General features: G+C 42.5%; 1 protein-coding gene across 4 annotated transcripts in view; it reads left to right on the top strand.

The window, feature by feature from the left end:
* The window catches only part of col4a5 (collagen, type IV, alpha 5 (Alport syndrome)), a 266,388-nt gene extending 248,955 nt beyond the window's left edge, over positions 1-17,433 (top strand). For all 4 annotated transcript variants that reach the window (XM_072595460.1, XM_072595459.1, XM_072595461.1 and 1 more), the window contains 2 exons: positions 12,621-12,793; positions 16,111-17,433. In XM_072595460.1, the coding sequence (XP_072451561.1) occupies positions 12,621-12,793; positions 16,111-16,192 (255 nt within the window). In that variant the 3' untranslated portion in view covers positions 16,193-17,433. The remainder of the gene's footprint in view (positions 1-12,620; positions 12,794-16,110) is intronic.
* Positions 17,434-18,784: the final 1,351 nt, after the last annotated feature.

Raw genomic sequence — 18,784 nt, 5'->3', positions numbered from 1 at the left:
TTGGCCCATTAACCTCCAAATTCTTCCTTTTCATATACCCATCCAGATGCCTTTTAAATGCTGTAATTGTACCAGCCTCCATACTTCTTCTGGCTGCTCATTCCATAGACGCACCACCCTCCGCATGAAAAAGTTGTCCCTTAGGTCCCTTTAAAAGATTTAATCTTTTCACTCTCACCCTAAACCTATGCCCTTTAGTTCTGGACTCCCCCAACCCAGTGAAAAGACCTTGTCTATTTATCCTATCCATGCCCCTCATGATTTTATAAACCTCTATATGGTCACCTCTCAGCCTCCGATGCTCCCTGAAAAACAGCCCCAGACTATTCAGCCTCTGTCCTATATTTTATACCCTTATGCTCAAGAGGTATACACTAACCTCAGTCTGCATCTAAGTAACATTGCAATCAAATTTCCAGATAGGATTTTCTATAAAAGTAGAATGTTAGATGCAAAAATATACAAGAGAAAATCAAAATTACACTAATCTAAAATGAAATGCTGTTTCTCACATAGAGGAGTCTAATACTAGGAGGAATAGTTTCAGTATAAGGTGCCTCCTATTTAAAATGATGAGGAATTATTTCACTGAGGGGTGTAAATATTTGACAACGAGCAGTGGAGGCTAGGTCATTATGCAACTCAGCCTTAAATATGTTCAGATTTTTTTATCAACAAGAAAGTATTGGGTTCCGAACAGCAAGCAGGAAAGTGTTGTTAGGGTGATAACCAGATCTGCCTGGATCTTACTCGAAGATGGAGCAGGCTCAAGAGGCTGAAAGGCCTGTTCCTGTTCGAACTTCTTTTCTTTACAATCTGCAAATTTGAGACCTTGCACTTGCCTAACAACCTACGTAGGAGGAAGCAATGCTTTTCAAACGAGCATGTGATGCCAGCTTGAGAGATGATTAATGATTTGTACAAGGAATTGAATGCAATATCTCCAAATTTGCAGCTGATCCTAAGCTGGGTGGCAGTATGTGCTGTGAGGAGGATACTAAGAGGGTGACTTGGACAGGCTGGCTGAGTGGGCAAATATTCGGCAAAAGCAATATAATGTGAATAAATGTGAGGTTATCTATTTTGGTCGCAGAAATGGGAAGGCAGATTATTATATGAATGGTGGCAGTTTAGGAAAAGGTGAGGCACAACAAGACCTGGGTGTTATGGTGGAACAGTCGCTGAAGGTTGGTATGCAGGTGCAGCAGACAGTGAGGAAAACTAATGACATGCTCTCCTTCATAGCGACAGGATGTCTTGCTGCAATTATACAGGGTCCTAGTGAGGCCACACCTTGAGTACTGTGTGCAGTTTTGGTCTCCTAGTCAGAGGAAGGACATTCTTACTACTCAGGGAGTCCAGCGAAGGTTCACCAGACTGATTCCCGGGATGGCAGGACTGATATATGAGGAAAGACTGGATTGACTGGGCTTGTATTTGGTGGAATTTAGAAGAATGAGGGAGGGGGTCTCATAGAAACATATAAAATCCTGAAGGTACTGGACAAGCTAGATGTGGGGAAAATGTTTCCAATGTTGGAAAATTCCAGAACTGAGAGTCACAGTCTAAAAATAAGGAGAAAGCCATTCAGGACTAAGATGAGGAAGAATTTCTTCACTCAGAGTTGTGAACCTGTGGAATTGTCTCCCACAGGAAGCTGTTGGGGCCAGGTCATCAGATACATTCAAGACGGAGCGGGACATGGGCCTTGCAGCTAAAGAGATCAAGGAGTATGGGGAAGGGACAGGAATAGGATTCTGAGATTGCATGATCAGCCATGATCATATTGAATGGTGGTGCAGGCTCAAAGGACGAATGGCCTAACCCTGCATCTATTTTCTATGTTTGCAGTCCACCTCCAGGGCAAGCAGCCTGTTGTCATAATGCTCATTGCAGCCATGTAAATCTTTGTTCCAGTCTGTTTCCAGACTGCCCCTGAAGTAGCAGTAATTTTGGTGAATCTGCAATCCTTAGAAGCATCATGCCTTGCACAAGAGTACATGGCTTTCTCACTTTTTGATTCAACACCTACAAAGAGCTTGACGATGTTTGTTCAGATTGTATAATACCCCAATGATCAAAGCATCATTGATTGAACATGCTTGACTGCAAGTGTTCCAGATTTGCAAGGTACTGCGCATCAGTCTGTAATTTACGCACACAGAACCAAGTAAGTTGTTATTGTCATGATGCTATTATTACATTCTTGCGTTCAATTTCTCCTTTGTTTAACTTGGAAAAGAAAAGTGCAAGATTGAATCTCTGGGCTCTACTATTGGTCAGCTTTATGACAGTTGTGTAGCATCCACATATACTTGTCAACACAGACACTATGTCAGACCTCTTTATTTAGTCCAAGGTTTCTGACTCAGATATCAATGGCACACAGTAACTTCCATGCTATTCCATTCAATGTGGTATATTTTCATTAAACTCCTAAACAACAGTACATGCTCACAGCTGCTTGAAAGTCCTGCAAGCTTGGATCTGTGTCAGGTTGTTAATCAGTTGCAGATCTCCAGGTACATTTTTGGAGCAGGAGACCAAACTGCTCAGCTGACTGCAGCAACATTGTTGTTTTCCAATATTTCTTACTTTCCACCTTTCCCTGGTGATGACTGTGTGTCTTATAATACCTGTTACTGATCCTTTAATTGGTTTTCAACTACTTTGAAGCTGTTGCCAAATGTACATTTCCTGGGCCTCTTTTCAAGGCTATGCTGAAGTAAATAGAAACGATCATCTGGTGTGTTATCTCTGACATCTTTATTAATTTCCAATGTTGAGTGAAGAAGGCATTATTATCATCATAGAAATAATGGGTCACAGTTCCCTCCTAGTTCCAGAACAGTTTAAAAATAAGCAAGTCTGTGGCTTTACCAATACTGCCCATTCTGCCTTTATCTTCTCAAATCCACAATGCAATTCATCAGCAAGTGTACCAATTTATCCTTTGATGTTCCATTCCAGCATCATCAGACAGGATTCCTGCACAACCAGCTTATATCTATTATTATGAAAGTGAAGAACAATTACAAAATTCAATGGGATTAATACAATGCAATACAATAGTAAATAATGCATTGCCAAGCAGAGCTTGCAGTGTGTTCATGAGAATGTGTGTGTGAGCTTGTATATGTATGTGAGCACTGATTTACAACTATAAGGTCCATAGTGAGCAACCCAATAGAAATTACAACACAGGTAATTTAACCAGACTATTCTATGTCAGCATTTACCCTCACCCCAATTTAGAATTAAGCATGTGATAAAAATCTGTAAAACAACAATTCAAATGCTAATATGGATATGAGACTTCCTGTGGTATAGCTAAGCCAAAGTGTTATGTATAATTGTGTTGTACTGCATGTGAGACGCAGACTACACATGGAGGTGCCAGAGGAATTTCGATTTGCACCATTCACCAAATGCCAGTTCGAGGCACTTGCAACTGTTATGCCAACTGATACAGTTTCTGATTAGCCTAATCATGGAGATGTTCAGGTGAGAAAAAGCTTAACTTGGAGCAAAGAGTTATGTCTGCTGTTGAGTGCAATTGTCTTCGAGCTGAATCATTGATATAAGTTGGTTGTGCAGGAGTCCTGATTCGTGGTGGTGGAATGGAAGGTGAAAGGCGGAAATGTCAGAGTCCTTAAATTTTCTAAGGGAAAGGATGTGAATAAAATGGCAGAGACAACTGTTATTGTGTCCATTGTGCAATGTCTGCTAACCGCTCACATTGTAACAGTGTTGCAAAATGGTCTTTGTAAATATACAGCATCGACGTTACAAATAATACCTGCTCCACAGAAAGAGTAATGCTGTATCTTGCTCTTTTTCACTTCAAGTCATCTGTCAGACCTAGAGGAAGAAAAGTGAGCATCCTGGTGTAGCTAGTATGATAATACTATCTGTGCAATGGACAAAGGGACAAGGGTTTCAGTTGAGCTACAAGGCTGGCCAGCTACTCTCAGAGCCAAAAGGACTCCAGAGACACTTAAAAATGGTGGTAGAGCACAACTGTGGGACACGTTGCCCCATTTCTAACACCTGCAGTTTTCTCCTGCATGGGAGAAGAATGCAAATAGGAAGCCCACAACCTGAACTTTTAACCAACCTGCTCAGTTGCAGGGTTCAGTTGTTGAAGCTGGATCATTAAGTCTATTCAAGATGGAGATAGATTCTTTCTTTTTGTAAATATATTCATTAGCAAATTTTTTAAACTTTACAAACATATAAAATTATTGAAAAATACAATCAATAACAAATATCATTATAATATCATTATAATAAAAAAAAACAAATTACAACACAACAACTGCCTACTAACTACTAACCTATCCTATAATACAAAACAAACCCTATCACTATGCAGGAGATAGATCCTTAATCATAGAGTCATAGAGTTATACAGCACAGAAACAGACTCTTTGGTCCACTTGTCCATGCCGACCAGATATCCTAAACTGACCTCATCCCATTAGTCAGGACTTGGCCCATATCTCACTAAACCCTTTTTATTCATGTACACATCAAGATGCCTTTTAAATGTTCTAAGTGTACCTGCCTCCAGCACTTTCTCTGGCAGCTTGTTCCATACATACTCTGTGTGAAACAAATTGCCCCTCAGGTCCCTTGTACATCTTTTCCCTCTCATGTTAAACCAATGCCCTCTAATTTTGGATTCCCTACACTGGGAGAAAGACATTGGCTATTCACCCTCTCCATGCCCATCATGATTTTATCACCTCTGGAAGGTCACCCCTCAGCCTCTGACATTCCATAGAAAATTGCCCCAGCCTATTCAGCATGTCCCCGTAGCTCAAAGTCTCCAATCCCAGCAACATGCTTGTAAATCTTTTCTGAACCCTTTCAAGTTTCACAACATCTTATCTAAAGCAGCCTCATCAATGTCCTCTACAGCTCTAACATTGATCCAAACTCTGATACTCAATGCTGACCAGTGAAGGCAAGCATGCCAAATGCCTTCTTCACCACCCTAATTACCTGTGACTCCACTTTCAAGGAACTATGTACCTGCACCTTAGGTCCCTTGTTCAGTAACACTCCCTAGGACCCTGCAGTTAACAGTATAAGCCCTGTCCTGATTTGCCTTCCCAAAATGCAACACCTCACATTTATCTAAATTAAACTCCATCTGCCACTCCTTAGCCCATTGGCCTATCTGATCAAGATTCTGTCATACTCTGAGGTAAGCTTCTTCACTGTCCACTACACCTCCAATTTTAGTGTCATCTGCAAACTGACTAACCATGCCTCCTGTGTTCACATCCAAATCATTTATATAATAGACAAAATGCAGTGGACCTAGCACCGATCCTTGTGGCACACCACTGGTCACAGGCCTCAAATCCAAAAAACAGCCCTCCTTGACATTGTGTCCTACCTACAAGTCAATTTTGTATCCAATTGGTAACTACACCTGGATCCCATGTGATAACCAGTCTACCATACAGAATCTTGTCAAATGCCTTGGTGAAGTCCATGTTGACCATGTCTACCACTCTGCCTTCATCAATTTTCTTTGTCACTTCTTCAAAAAACTCAATCAAGTTAGTGAGACACAACTTCCCATGTACAAAACCATACTGAATCTCGCTAACCAGTCCTTGCCTTTCCAAATGTATATAAATCCCATCCCTCAGAATCCTTTCAAACAACTTAACCACCACTGATGTAAGACTCATTGTTCTATAGTTCCCTGGGTTTTCCTAAATAATGGCAGCACATTAGCCACCATCCAGTCTTCCAGCACCTCACCTGTGGCTATCGATGATAACAAATATCTCAGGAATAGGCCCAGCAATCTCTCTGTCATAGCTTCCCACAAAAATCTGGGATTCATCTATTATGGACTAGGCCAGACCACTCAAAACATTCTTAAACAGGCAGCCCCAGACCATAACTTTACAATTTGTTTGGTAAGTGTACAGTGAGAATTACCCGGAGTAAGCTGGCTAGGTTGACTACTAGATTTTAAAACAGACAAAAATTTACTCACAAAATTACACAATGCAGCACAAAGAACAGAATAAAGAGCCCCTACAGAAGTCAACCTATCCAAATAGACCTCATTATGCTGTTCCGAAAATACACAGCAGTCCCAATAAGCACTCTCCTTTTAAAAACCAGTATAAATGGAACACATGCTTACAGGTTGAAGTTGAAGGGCAGAAAAGAGAGAGAGAGAGTTTCCACACAACTCCCTGATGAACCTCCAACCAGTTGAAGACTGAACTAAAACTGCTCAGTTCAGCTAGAGAGCTGACCACTCTCCTTTCATTATACAGGGCTCATTTAAAACATGACCACTTTGGCCTGAAGTCTCATCTGTTTACACATCAACAAAAGGCCTCTCAAAATCCTTTTCATCTCTGTACCAAACCAGACTGATCGGAGCCCGGCCCAGTTTATTGCCCCTCTGAAAGAAATCAAGGACAGAGTCTCCTTGAGCCAAGGAACAGCGTTTAGAAAAAAAGGGACTAGCTCTGTGACACACCTGATCAGTCCTGGGATTAATCTACCTTTATGCATTTTAAGATGTCCAGCTCCTACTTTTCAGTTATATAGATACTTTTCAAGACATCACTAATTATTTCCCCAAGCTCTCTACCTTCCATCTCCTTCTCCACAGTAACTACTGAAGTGAAATGCTCATTTATTATTGAAATAACTTGATAGAGGCTGAAATGCCAGCACCATGTCATCCTTTATTTTTATGTGGAGAGTCCTTGACATTGATACAGGGCTCCCTGATTGGATCAGATTTATAGCCACAGTCAGGGAACTCACAATCTATACAGGTCTACCTGGCCGACCTCATTACAATCACTACAAATATCTCACCCATCTCCTGTGCTGCCACACATAGATAGCCTTGTTGACCTTTAAGGCGCCCTATTCTCTCCCTAGTTACTCTTTTACATTAACATATTTGTAGAACTGCTTTGAATTCTCCTTAACCCTATTTGCCAAAGATATCAAGTGTCCCCTTTTTGCCTGCCTGAGTTCCCTGATAACCCTCATAAATATACTCGGACTGCCCTGAGACTTCTCTAGGAATTCATTCAATCCAAGCTGTCTATGCCTGACATATGTCTCCTTCTTTTTCTTGACCAGAGCCTCAGTTTCTACAGTCATTTAGCATTCTCTGTACCTACCAGCCTTGCCCTTCACACTAAAAGAAACATACTGCATCTGAACATTCGTCACTTCATTTCCAAAGGCCTCCCAGTATCCCACTGCCCCTATACTTGCAAATAGCCTCTCACAATTAACTTTTGAAAGTTCTTTCCTAATACTGTGAAAATTGGTCTTATTCCAATTTAGATATTTAACTCTTAGATCAGGTCTAATCTATTCCATAACTATTTTAATACTAATAGAATTATGATCACTGACTCTAAAGTGCTCACCAACTGATGCCTTAGTCACTTGTCCTGCCTTATTTCCCAAGAGAATGTCAAGTTTTGCTCCTTTTCCAGTAAGTATATCATGCACTGAATAAAAAAATATTCTTGTACGCTTTTAATAAATTCGTCTCCATCCATCCTCTCCCTTAACACTACAGTAATCTCATTCTACATTCAGGAAGTTTAATCCCCGACCATTATAATCTTATTATTCTTATACATATCTGAGATTTCCGTATACATTTGCTTCTCAGTTTTCTGCTGATTATTTTGGGGGAGCCCTATAGTACAATACCAATAAGGTGATCATCCCTTTTTTATTTCTCAGTTCCACTCATATTAAGTCACTGGACATCGCCCAGGAACAATCTCCCCAACAGAAACAGAAATTACTAGAAAACTCAGTAGGTCTGGCATCATCTGTGGAGAGAAATCAGAGTTAACGTTTCAGGCCCAGTGACCCTTCCTCAGTACTTTTTCTGTTTGTATATCCTCCGTGGGCAGCACAGTGGCACAATGGTTAGCACTACTGCATCACAGTGCCAGAGACCCGGGTTCAATTCCCGCCTTGGGCGACTGAGTGTGTGGAGTTTGCACATTCTTCCTATGTCTACGTGGGTTTCCTCCGGGTGCTCCGGTTTCCTCCCACAGTCCAAAGATGTGCAGGTTAGGGTGAATTGGCCATACTAAATTGCCTGTAGTGTTAGGTGAAGGTGTAAATGTAGGGGACTGGGTCTGGGTGGGTTGCTCTTCGGAGTGTCAGTGTGGACTTGTTGGGCCGAAGGGCCTGTTATCACACTGTAAGTAATCTAATCTGAGTACAGGTTTAGTGTTTTCCATAACCAAAAACATCATTCCCCCTCCTCTCTTGCCCTCCTTTCTGTAGCATCTGTACCCTTGAACATTAAGCTGCCAGTCCTGCCCTTCCCTGAGCCACATTTTTGTAATATCTATGATATCCCAGTCCAGTGTTCTCAACCATGCCCTGAGTTCATCTGCCATACCTGTCAGGCCTCTTGCATTAAAGTAAGTGCAGTTTAACTTATCAGGCTTACCTCATTCTCTGCCAATGTCTTGCCTGCCTTGACTTGTAACTTGCTCCTCTTCCCTACTGTATCAGCTGCAAACCTATCTCTTTTGTCATGATCTCTTAGAGTCTCCCCTTCCCCCTTACTAGCTTAAAGCCTTCTGACTAGCACTAGCACCAGGATATTGGTACCCTTCTAATTCAGGCACAATTTGTCCTTCTTATACAGGTCACTTCTACCCCAGAAGAGATCCCAATAACTCAAAGATGTGAATCCCTGTTCCTTGCACCAGTTCCTCAGCCACACACTCATCTGCCCTATCCTTCTATCCCTAACCCACTTGCAGTAATCCAGATATTACTGCTCTCAAGGACTGACTTTTTAAGTTTCTGCCTAATTTCCCGTGTTATCTCTGCAGAACCTTGTCCCTTTCTCTTCCTATGCCATTGCTACCAATGTGTAAAATGATCTCCTGCTGGTCACTCTGCCCCTTTGAGAATATTCTGCTCCCTATCTGAGGCATCCTTTACCCTGGCACCAGGGAGGTAACATACCATTCTGATGTCTCGCTGTCAGTCACAGAAACATCTGTTTGTGCCCCTGACCAGAGAGTCCCCTATCACAATTATCACTTGGTACCTGACATACCCCTCATGAGAGTAGAGTCAGTCTTAGTACCAAAACCCTGGCTGTCAGTGCTATATTCCCTTGAGAGGCCATCACTCCCATTATTATCCAAAACAGTATACTTGTTTCAGATGGGGATAGCCACAGAAGACTCCTGTATTATCTGCCTACCCCTCTTACCTTTCCTATTAGTAACCCATCTACCTGACTGTATCTGCAGTTTTTCAATCTTCCTGAAACTGCCATTCACTTGTAAATTCCTCATTGCCTCTAACTGGAGCTCCAACTGATCCATGTGATCCAATCGGATTTGCAACCAAACACATAACCTCCAGGAACTTTGAAATTCTCCATAATTTCCCAGATCCAACAGGAAGAACACATTACTCGATTAAAACCCATCTCTGTGTCTTAAAAAAATCTACAGACCAAGTACATACTCAAAAAAACAATCACAACTCGCTTCTCAAAAACTCAGCATTAGCACAGTCTTACTGTTCAAAAAAACTGCCCAGGGATAACTAAATGCATTTCTTTTATATTAAAAATTAATCAAGAGACAAATCTCAGTAAAACATTTTTAAAAAACCTCCTACCTGCTATTGTGGATTTACAAAAAACCCCAACAGATTAAGATTTATGTGTTTTATAAGTCTTAAAATAAAACACTAAACTGATCAGGCTTTGAGGTCACTGATCACTCCCAGCTGCTGTGTGGAGTGGGGATTTGATAATAAGGTCTCCCAAGGTCAACTATTATACTGCACTTGTTTTCCTTTGACCGATCTCCAAAGATGTTTGTAATTTCACAGTCAGTCAGCTGTGAAAGTTCACTGCTTGTTTCTTTTCATGTATTCTTGTTGATCTCTAGATCCATTCACCGACCTCTCCATGTGGTCAAACTCCTAAAACTTCATCTCCTGCCATTATGGGGCAGAAAGCAGGAAACTGGAGATGAGGGTTATCAGATCAGCCGTGGCAGAGCAGACTCGATGGGTCGCCTATTTCTGCTCTTATGTCTTATGATCATGGTCTTGTGTGCAAGGAGCCCATTAATATAATTTCCATCCAAACATTGAGATAATGGGAAGCACAGTCTTCATAAAATTTGTCCAGCTTCTCCATAGTGTGGTTCACTCTCCCTCAGAGGAACTGTAAACCTTAGCATGGATTTGACAATGTTTCAAAGATATGTTCAAAATGTTTGACCCATTACCCTCCATAACAACTCAAAATCAACTCCTCCGCCCTCACCCATGCCCTCTACAGCCTCTATGTGAAATCATTGCAAACGCTTGCCCACCCTCCCCACTCCACATACTCCATTTGCCCATCAAATTCTCCAAACTAACTCTTGGCCTGACATGCCTATTCATCTGTTTGCTTGGGAGCATGGAGGAGGTGAAGGTGGATGGGGTTTGAAAGAGCGACAGGTGTGAAGGATTACCACTCTCTATTTGAAATCCTCAAATGTGAGAGTTGTCGAGTGGTTTTGCTATAGGGGCTGGGTGAGAAGGCAGGCCCCTAGTCAACCTTAACTGGAATTGGGATCTAACCCATGCTGTTAGCACCACTCTGAATTGCACACTAGCTCTGGACCATCACCTCCTCTCACGTGAGGGCTAAAGGGCCAAACATATAATCAAACAACTGGGACAGAAATCCTAGGGAACAAAGGCAGACCTTTCAACCAGCCTCTCTGACACTTGGCCAATCCTAAGGCCATCTTAGGTTTTTTTTGGGGGGCTGTGGGCCTAACTCTGACGTGCATTCTTCCTGTCCAGACTGAAGATCCCACAACTTTCTACTGAGCCTCTTCCGTATTTGAGAAACCCTGGTGAGGCTTCGGAATTTCTTTCACCATAACTAGACCCTGCTTTATATGGAGTCATAGGGTCATAGAGATGTACAGCATGGAAACAGACCCTTCGGTCCAACCCGTCCATGCCGACCAGATAGCCCAACCCAATCCAGTCCCACCTGCCAGCACCCAGCACATATCCCTCCAAACCCTTCCTATTCATATACCCATCCAAATGCCTCTTAAATGTTGCAATTTTACCATCCTCCACCACTTCCTCTGGCAGTTCATTCCATACACGTACCACCCTCTGCGTGAAAAAGTTGCCCCTTAGGTCTCTTTTATATCTTTCCCCTCTCACCCTAAACCTATGCCCTCTAGTTCTGGACTCCCCGGCCCCAGGGAAAAAAACTTTGCCTATTTACCCTATCCATGCCCCTCATAATTTTGTAAACCTCGATAAGGTCACCCCTCATCCTCCGGCGCTCCAGGAAAAACGGTCCAATCTGTTCAGCCTCTCCCTATAGCTCAAATCCTCCAACCCTGGCAACATCCTTGTAAATCTTTTCTGAACCTTTTCAAGTTTCACAACATCTTTCTGATAGGAAGGAGACCAGAATTGTATGCAATATTCCAACAGTGGCCTAACCAATATCCTGTACAGCCTCCCAACTCCTGTATTCAATACTCTGACCAATAAAGGAAAGCATACCAAATGCCGCCTTCACTATTCTATCGACCTGCGACTCCACTTTCAAGGAGCTATGAACCTGCACTCCAAGGTCTCTTTGTTCAGCAACACTCCCTAGGACCTTACCATTAAGTGTATAAGTCCTGCTAAGGTTTGCTTTCCCAAAATGCAGCACCTTACATTTATCTGAATTAAACTCCATCTGCCACTTCTCAGCCCATTGGCCCATCTGGTCAAGATCCTGTTGCAAAGTGAGGTAACTCTCTTTGCTGTCCACTACACCTCCAATTTTGGTGTCATCTGCAAACTTACTAACTGTACCTCTTATGCTCGCATCCAAATCATTTATGTAAAAAACAAAAAGTAGAGGACCCAGCACCGATCCTTGTGGCACTCCACTGGTCACAGGCCTCCAGTCTGAAAAACCACCACCCTCTGTTGTCTACCTTTGAGCCAGTTCTGTGTCCAAATGGCTAGTTCTCCCTGTATTCCATGAGATCTAACCTTGCTAATCAGTCTCCCATGGGGAACCTTGTCGAAAACCTTACTGAAGTCTATGCAGATCACATCTACTGCTCTGCTCTCATCAATCCTCTTTGTTACTTCCTCAAAAAATGCAATCAAGTTTGTGAGACATGATTTCCTACGCACAAAGCCATGTTGACTGTCCTTAATCAGTCCTTGCCTTTCCAAATACATGTACATCCAGTCCCTCAGGATTCCCTCCAACAACATGCCCACCACTGAGGTCAGGCTCACTGGTCTATAGTTCCCTGGCTTGTCCTTACCGCCCTTCTTAAACAGCGTATATGTTGTTGGAATTGAAATTGCCAGATAGTCCAAACTGCCAAACTCCTGTGAAACATTTTGGAACACACCACCCATGTGAGGCAGTTGTGTGGACATATTTTCCATGCCTGCCGATGGTATACTTAGCTTACACCCAAACTTTCATTCTAAGGGCAATGACAATAATATTGTGACATCTAATTATTAAATGAGTTGAAATGTTTTCTGTTTGGTGTTGTTGCTGTTCACAGCACACCAGTGCTGGTGCTGAAGGATCAGGCCAAGCCTTAGCTTCTCCTGGTTCCTGCCTGGAGGAATTCCGATCTGCACCATTCATCGAATGCCATGGTCGTGGCACTTGCAACTATTATGCCAACTCGTACAGTTTCTGGCTAGCTACTGTCGAAACAACGGAGATGTTCAGGTAAGAAATATCTTAACTTGGAGCAATGAGTTATGTGCACCTTTGAGTGCAAACGACTTATCTGCCTTTAGCTAATGGTACAATTGCTGAACTGTTTACTGCTGCTGTTCATAAATGAAGCTGTTGCCTTTCGTCAAGTTGCATTTCCACATCACCAAGAAACCTCTGGCAACTCACTTCAATGGTCGGTATTTATGTGTAAATCTTGGCAGTAAATGTTAAGACTCTAGTGTTTTACATTTTGAGATTGGATGAGATTTTCCACCAACTGGCACCACCCCCCAACCTTTCCTCCGCTACATCGATGACTGTATCGGCGCTGCCTCGTGCTCCCACAAGGAGGTTGAACAGTTCATCCACTTTACCAACACCTTCCACCCCGACCTCAAATTCACCTGGACCATCTCAGACTCCTCCCTCCCCTTCCGAGACCTCTCCATTTCTATCTCGGGCGACCGAATCAACACGGACATTTACTATAAACCGACCGACTCCCACAGCTACCTAGACTACACCTCCTCCCACCCTGCCCCCTGTAAAAACGCCATCCCATATTCCCAATTCCTTCATCTCCGCCACATCTGCTCCCAGGAGGACCAGTTCCAAAACCGTACAACCCAGATGGCCTCCTACTTCAAGGACCGCAATTTAGCCCCAGACATGGTCGACGATGCCCTCCACCACATCTCTTCCACTTCCCGCTCCTCCGCCCTTGAGCCCCGCCCCTCCAACTGCCACCAGGACAGAACCCCACTAGTCCTCACCTACCACCCCACCAACCTCCATGTACAGCGTATCATCCGCCGTCATTTCTGCCACCTCCAAACGGACCCCACCACCAAGGATATATTTCCCTCCCCTCCCCTATCAGCATTCCGAAAAGACCACTCCCTCCGTGACTCCCTCGTCAGGTCCACACCCCCCACCAATCCAACCTCCACTCCTGGCACCTTCCCCTGCAACCTCAAGAAATGCAAAACTTGCGCCCACACCTCCCCCCTTACTTCCCTCCAAGGCCCCAAGGGATACTTCCATATCCACCACAAATTCACCTGCACCTCCACACACATCATCTATTGCATCCGCTGCACCCGATGTGGCCTCCTCTATATTGGGGAAACAGGCCGCCTACTTGCGGAACGTTTCAGAGAACACCTCTGGGACATCCACACCAACCAACCCAACCACCCCGTAGCTCAACACTTCAACTCCCCCTCCCACTCCACCAAGGACATGCAGGTCCTTGGACTCCTCCATCGCCAGACCATAGCAACACGACAGTTGGAGGAAGAGCGCCTCATCTTCCACCTAGAAACCCTCCAACCACAAGGGATGAACTCAGATTTCTCCAGTTTCCTCATTTCCCCTCCCCCCACCTTGTCTCAGTCAAATCCCTCGAACTCAGCACCGCCTTCCTAACCTGCAATAGCAATCTTCTTCCTGACCTCTCTGCCCCCACCCCACTCCGGCCTATCACCCTCACCTTGACCTCCTTCCACCTATCACATTTCCAACACCCCTCCCCCAAGTCCCTCCTCCCTATCTTTTATCTTAGCCTGCTGGACATCGATTCATCGATGCCCGAAACATCGATTCTCCTGTTCCTTGGATGCTGCCTGACCTGCTGCGCTTTTCTAGCAACACATTTTCAGCTATTTTCCACCAACTCCCCAGTACAAATAATTTTGAAAATGAGATTGTACTGCCATGAATAAAATTAAACTGACTCTAGAGGTGATCATATTGGAGGGTGAAACAGGCTCAAATGGTTGAATGACCTCCTCCTGCTCCTGTTTTCTATGTTCCTTACATTTGCCACTGCTTCTCCAAGCTGGCTGAACCTGCCACGTACTCCCCAACCCCCAACCAAGCCACTGTCTCCCATGTCTGTGCACAGTCCTGAAAATTGACTCTGCAATGTCTCAACTATTTCTACTTTTTTTATTCATCAGTAAGGTCCTCAATTGTTGCCCATTTACACTTACTTTTAAGAAGGTGGTGGTGAAATGTACTCTAGAACTGCTGCAGTCCATGTGATGAGGAACACCCACAGTTCAGTTAGGAAGTGAGTTCCAGGACTTTGGCTATGAAGGACAAAGGATATAGTTTCAAATCAGGATGGCTTAGTGGGAAACCTGTGGGTGGAGATTTCTCATAAATCTACTGTTTTATTCTCCTTACTGGTAAAGGTTAAGAGTTTGGTTGGTGCTGTCACAGGAGCCTAGGTGAATTGCTGCAGTGTAACCTGTAGACATGCACTCTGTTGGATCAAGGCACAGGTGGTGAAAGAGTGAGAATGTTTAAGGAGGTGGATCGGTTGTTAATCAAATAGGATGCTTTGGCCTGGGTAGTGCCAAGATTCTAAAATGTCATTGGAGCTGCACTCATCCAGGCAAGTGGAGAATATTCTTAACATTCCTGACTTGTGTCTTGTCAATGATGGACAGCTTTTGAGGAGTCAGGTGAGTTACTCACTGCAGAATTACCAGCCTCTTAACTGGTCTTGTAGCATTATTATTTATATTGCTGGTCCAGTTGGGATTTTGGTCAATTGCAAGCCTCAGGCTGTTGATGGTGGGAAACTAAGTGATGGCATTGCAGTTAATTGGAGATGATCAGATTCATTCCTCATCCTGGAGATAGTCATTAACTAGTAGTTCTACGATGGAAATGTTTCTTACCATTTATCAGCCCCAGCCTGAAGGTTATCCAAGTCTTGCTGCCCCCAAGTGTAGACTGCTTGTGTATCTGAGAACTTGCAAGTGGTACTCAGCACTGTACAATCATCAACCAATCCTCTCAGTCCTAACTTTGTGTTGGAGGGAAGGAAGGTCATTAATGAAGCAGCTGAAGGGTTTTAGGCCAAGGACACAAATTCACACTCCAGAGGACTCTTGCAGTGATGCCTGAGAACTGAGATGATTGGTCTCCAACAACCAGAACCATCCTCCTTTGTACTAGGTGTGAATCCAACCAGTGGGCAATTTTCCTCCAATTTATATTTACTTCAACTTTGCCAGAACCTGATGCAACACATGATCATATGCTGCCTTGATTGTGAGCCCTGTTACTCTCACCTCTTGAATTCAGCTCTTTTGTTCATATTTAGACAAGTTGGCATGTTATAATCTTCCCCCTACTGTGGCTGCAACTGAACAGCCTGCAAAACTTCAGGGCATGTCTTCTAGTTTGTGCAAGTGCCTTATGGGGAGGAAGATGTGTTAATGCTGGGATGTATAGAAGGGTGAGTTTTCTGTGCAGATGCCTCTCGAGAAATTCAGGATTTTTTTTTTGCTTTTATCTCTTTCTTACAACAGTAAACCGCAGTCGGAGACTCTAAAAGCTGGCGAACTCCGAACACGTGTGAGCCGCTGTCAAGTATGTATGAAAAGGACGTAATGCATTGGCTTCCGGCATTGAGACAACAAGTGAAATCGGCTGAGAAGAAGAAATCCAGCTCAATAAGTAAAAACTGTAGGGCGCTCTGTCTTCCATTTACAATGGTGCTACTGTGCGAAGCAAAAACAAACACAAAAAAAAATAACTGTTCATACATAATATTTGTTTATACGTACCTCATGTAAAGAGTAATCAGTGCATTTTGGAAAGGAACAAGCGAGAAACTGCAGTGTTGTGGAATGAGAAACAGTGGTGCCTCCTATTCTTCTGAGTGGGAAGAGGTGACCCCCGTAATGGCACTTTCTTCAAGAGTAATGCACTGAAAACACTACAACAACAAGACTGCTTACACCAACGTTATATTTCTGTTTGTTTTTGAAAGCAACTTTTTCTCATGGTGCTACTAACCAACTACTGCATCCAGGTTCTTAAATATTAATAATTAATAATCAACCTGTTATTTCCTTGTTTTTTTTTGTAAGTACTGAAAATGTGTATATGATGTATCCAGGCTTTAATCACTTGAAGAATTTCAGCATCACAATTATCACCAATAACACCAACTTATGCTTCACATATTACCGGCTCAATTAGCATTTTTATCTATTTTTGTTAAAAGTAGCAGAATTGTGGAAAAAAATGCAGTATTTTATACTATTGGATTCACTTTACGGGATTTCCCACTTTACTATCAAACTACTGATTTTTTTTTGCTTTTTAAAGACAATTTGAAAATTATCCCTCCTCCCACCCCTTTGTCCTTTTAAAACATTATAGGCTGCAGATTTCAGTTAATAAAACTTTTCTGGAAATTGTAAAAAGTTGTATTTGTAGTTATGATCAGGGTTTTTAAAATGGAAAAATATACACTGTGCTACACAATTACAGCTTTCCTAAAAGGCCTTTAAATGTTTAATATACTTTTTTGTACTGTCTGAAATTATGTAAAATGATTAGCCATAAGAAGTGCCTGTGAAGAGAGACCGAACTGTGTTTATAAACAATTTGCAATCAAATCATACCCCACTGTATCTCAGCACTCTGCCTTCCTCCTGGCATTGTTACCATACAGCAAACACAAAAAGGTTACCAAAGGTTCTTTTGTTTTATTTCAGCCAAGATGTGTCTCTCTCCAAAAGTGTTCTTTCTTGTATATTATCCAGAACAGTTCCAAACAACTTTATAAAACAAAAAATACAAAAAAATACACAAATCTGAAATAAAGGAAATATTGACTTAAAGTTGCATTGTCTAACTATTCTTTTTACTAACTTATAAAAGTGATTCGTAAAATAATTTGTTTCTCTTCTCTAAGCAAGTTCAAATTTTCCATTCTCATCCACATCACATCCCACCATATATCATCTCCCACCTTCACAGACCATATGTCTCATGGCCCCACTGTCATGACCCGGGGTAAACCCCCTCTGCTAATTTAAACTCAACACCCAGAAATAAATTCACCCCGTCCTATAATCTGTGAAAATTTGAGAGGCAAAGAATTATCCCAAAAGTCACTATTTAAAGAAAAAATTAACAACTTTATTTTTTTAAGGTCTAACAGGAAATAATTAACTAACAACTATTTACAACTCATTTATCTAACCTATTTTTTACTTTCCCTTCTACAATACTTTCCCCCGATTAAGATTTACAGAAAAATTCAAATTTCAAAACCAGCCAGCTGTTGAATCTTCTCTTGGTATCTTCCTCTGTCTTCTTTTCTTCTTAAGAGATTTCTGTTTCACCGGTCATTGATAGATAAAGGTACCATTCAGAGAGTTATTCTTAGGCAGTCTGCATACGTTGGTGGCTTGGCAATTCTCCTCCAACTGTTCAATTTTTTTCCCTGGTTTTATACCCCAAAGCATTGGATCAGTTCATTGGTGTTAACATTGTCAAAATACTAAATTCAAACTTGATTGGAGTTTAGGTATTTTGGGGCATAATTTAAACTGATTGGCTGAATTTGAATTCGTATTGTCATCTCCAGGCAACCCACTAATCTAACTGTTCAACCAAATGTTCCATTGTTACCCTATTCAGAACACTTGGTGCTGTGTCAGGTAGTCTGCTAGCTTCTAACTCTTAAAGGTACAGTACCCCTCACACCTTCATAACACCATTGATTGCAGCCTTTTGATGAATGACAACAGTAATCCAAATTCCTACAACACAAAACATACAGTGCCAGTCCATGTGCCAGCTGCACAGCCTGCTTACTGTATCCTGTGCTTGCCCAGATATACTATTATTTCCAGCTCTTAAAAAATGGTGCCATACAGCTACTGATCTGTTGGAGACCCTTTGCCTCTCTTCATTTAGCTGACTGTAACCTAGAAATTTGTTCTGGTCCATTCTTGCGCACACAACCAATGATGGTGCACTGACGGTTATCAACTGAAATTTGGTTCACTTGGACATTACTTGGACTAGCTACTAGCACTTTCCACACCTCCTCAGGTACATCCACCCATTTACATTATTGAATATCGAGCCTTTGCCTTGCCAGCAACAGTACGAAGGTAAGTCGATGGGCCGAATGACCAAAGCAATTCTGTGATTCTGCAAAGCTGCATAGAGCTGAGGCTG

Source organism: Chiloscyllium punctatum, chromosome 25, assembly GCF_047496795.1.
Source record: "Chiloscyllium punctatum isolate Juve2018m chromosome 25, sChiPun1.3, whole genome shotgun sequence".
Lineage (NCBI taxonomy): Eukaryota > Metazoa > Chordata > Chondrichthyes > Orectolobiformes > Hemiscylliidae > Chiloscyllium > Chiloscyllium punctatum.
This window is presented reverse-complemented; position numbering and strand designations above follow the sequence as displayed.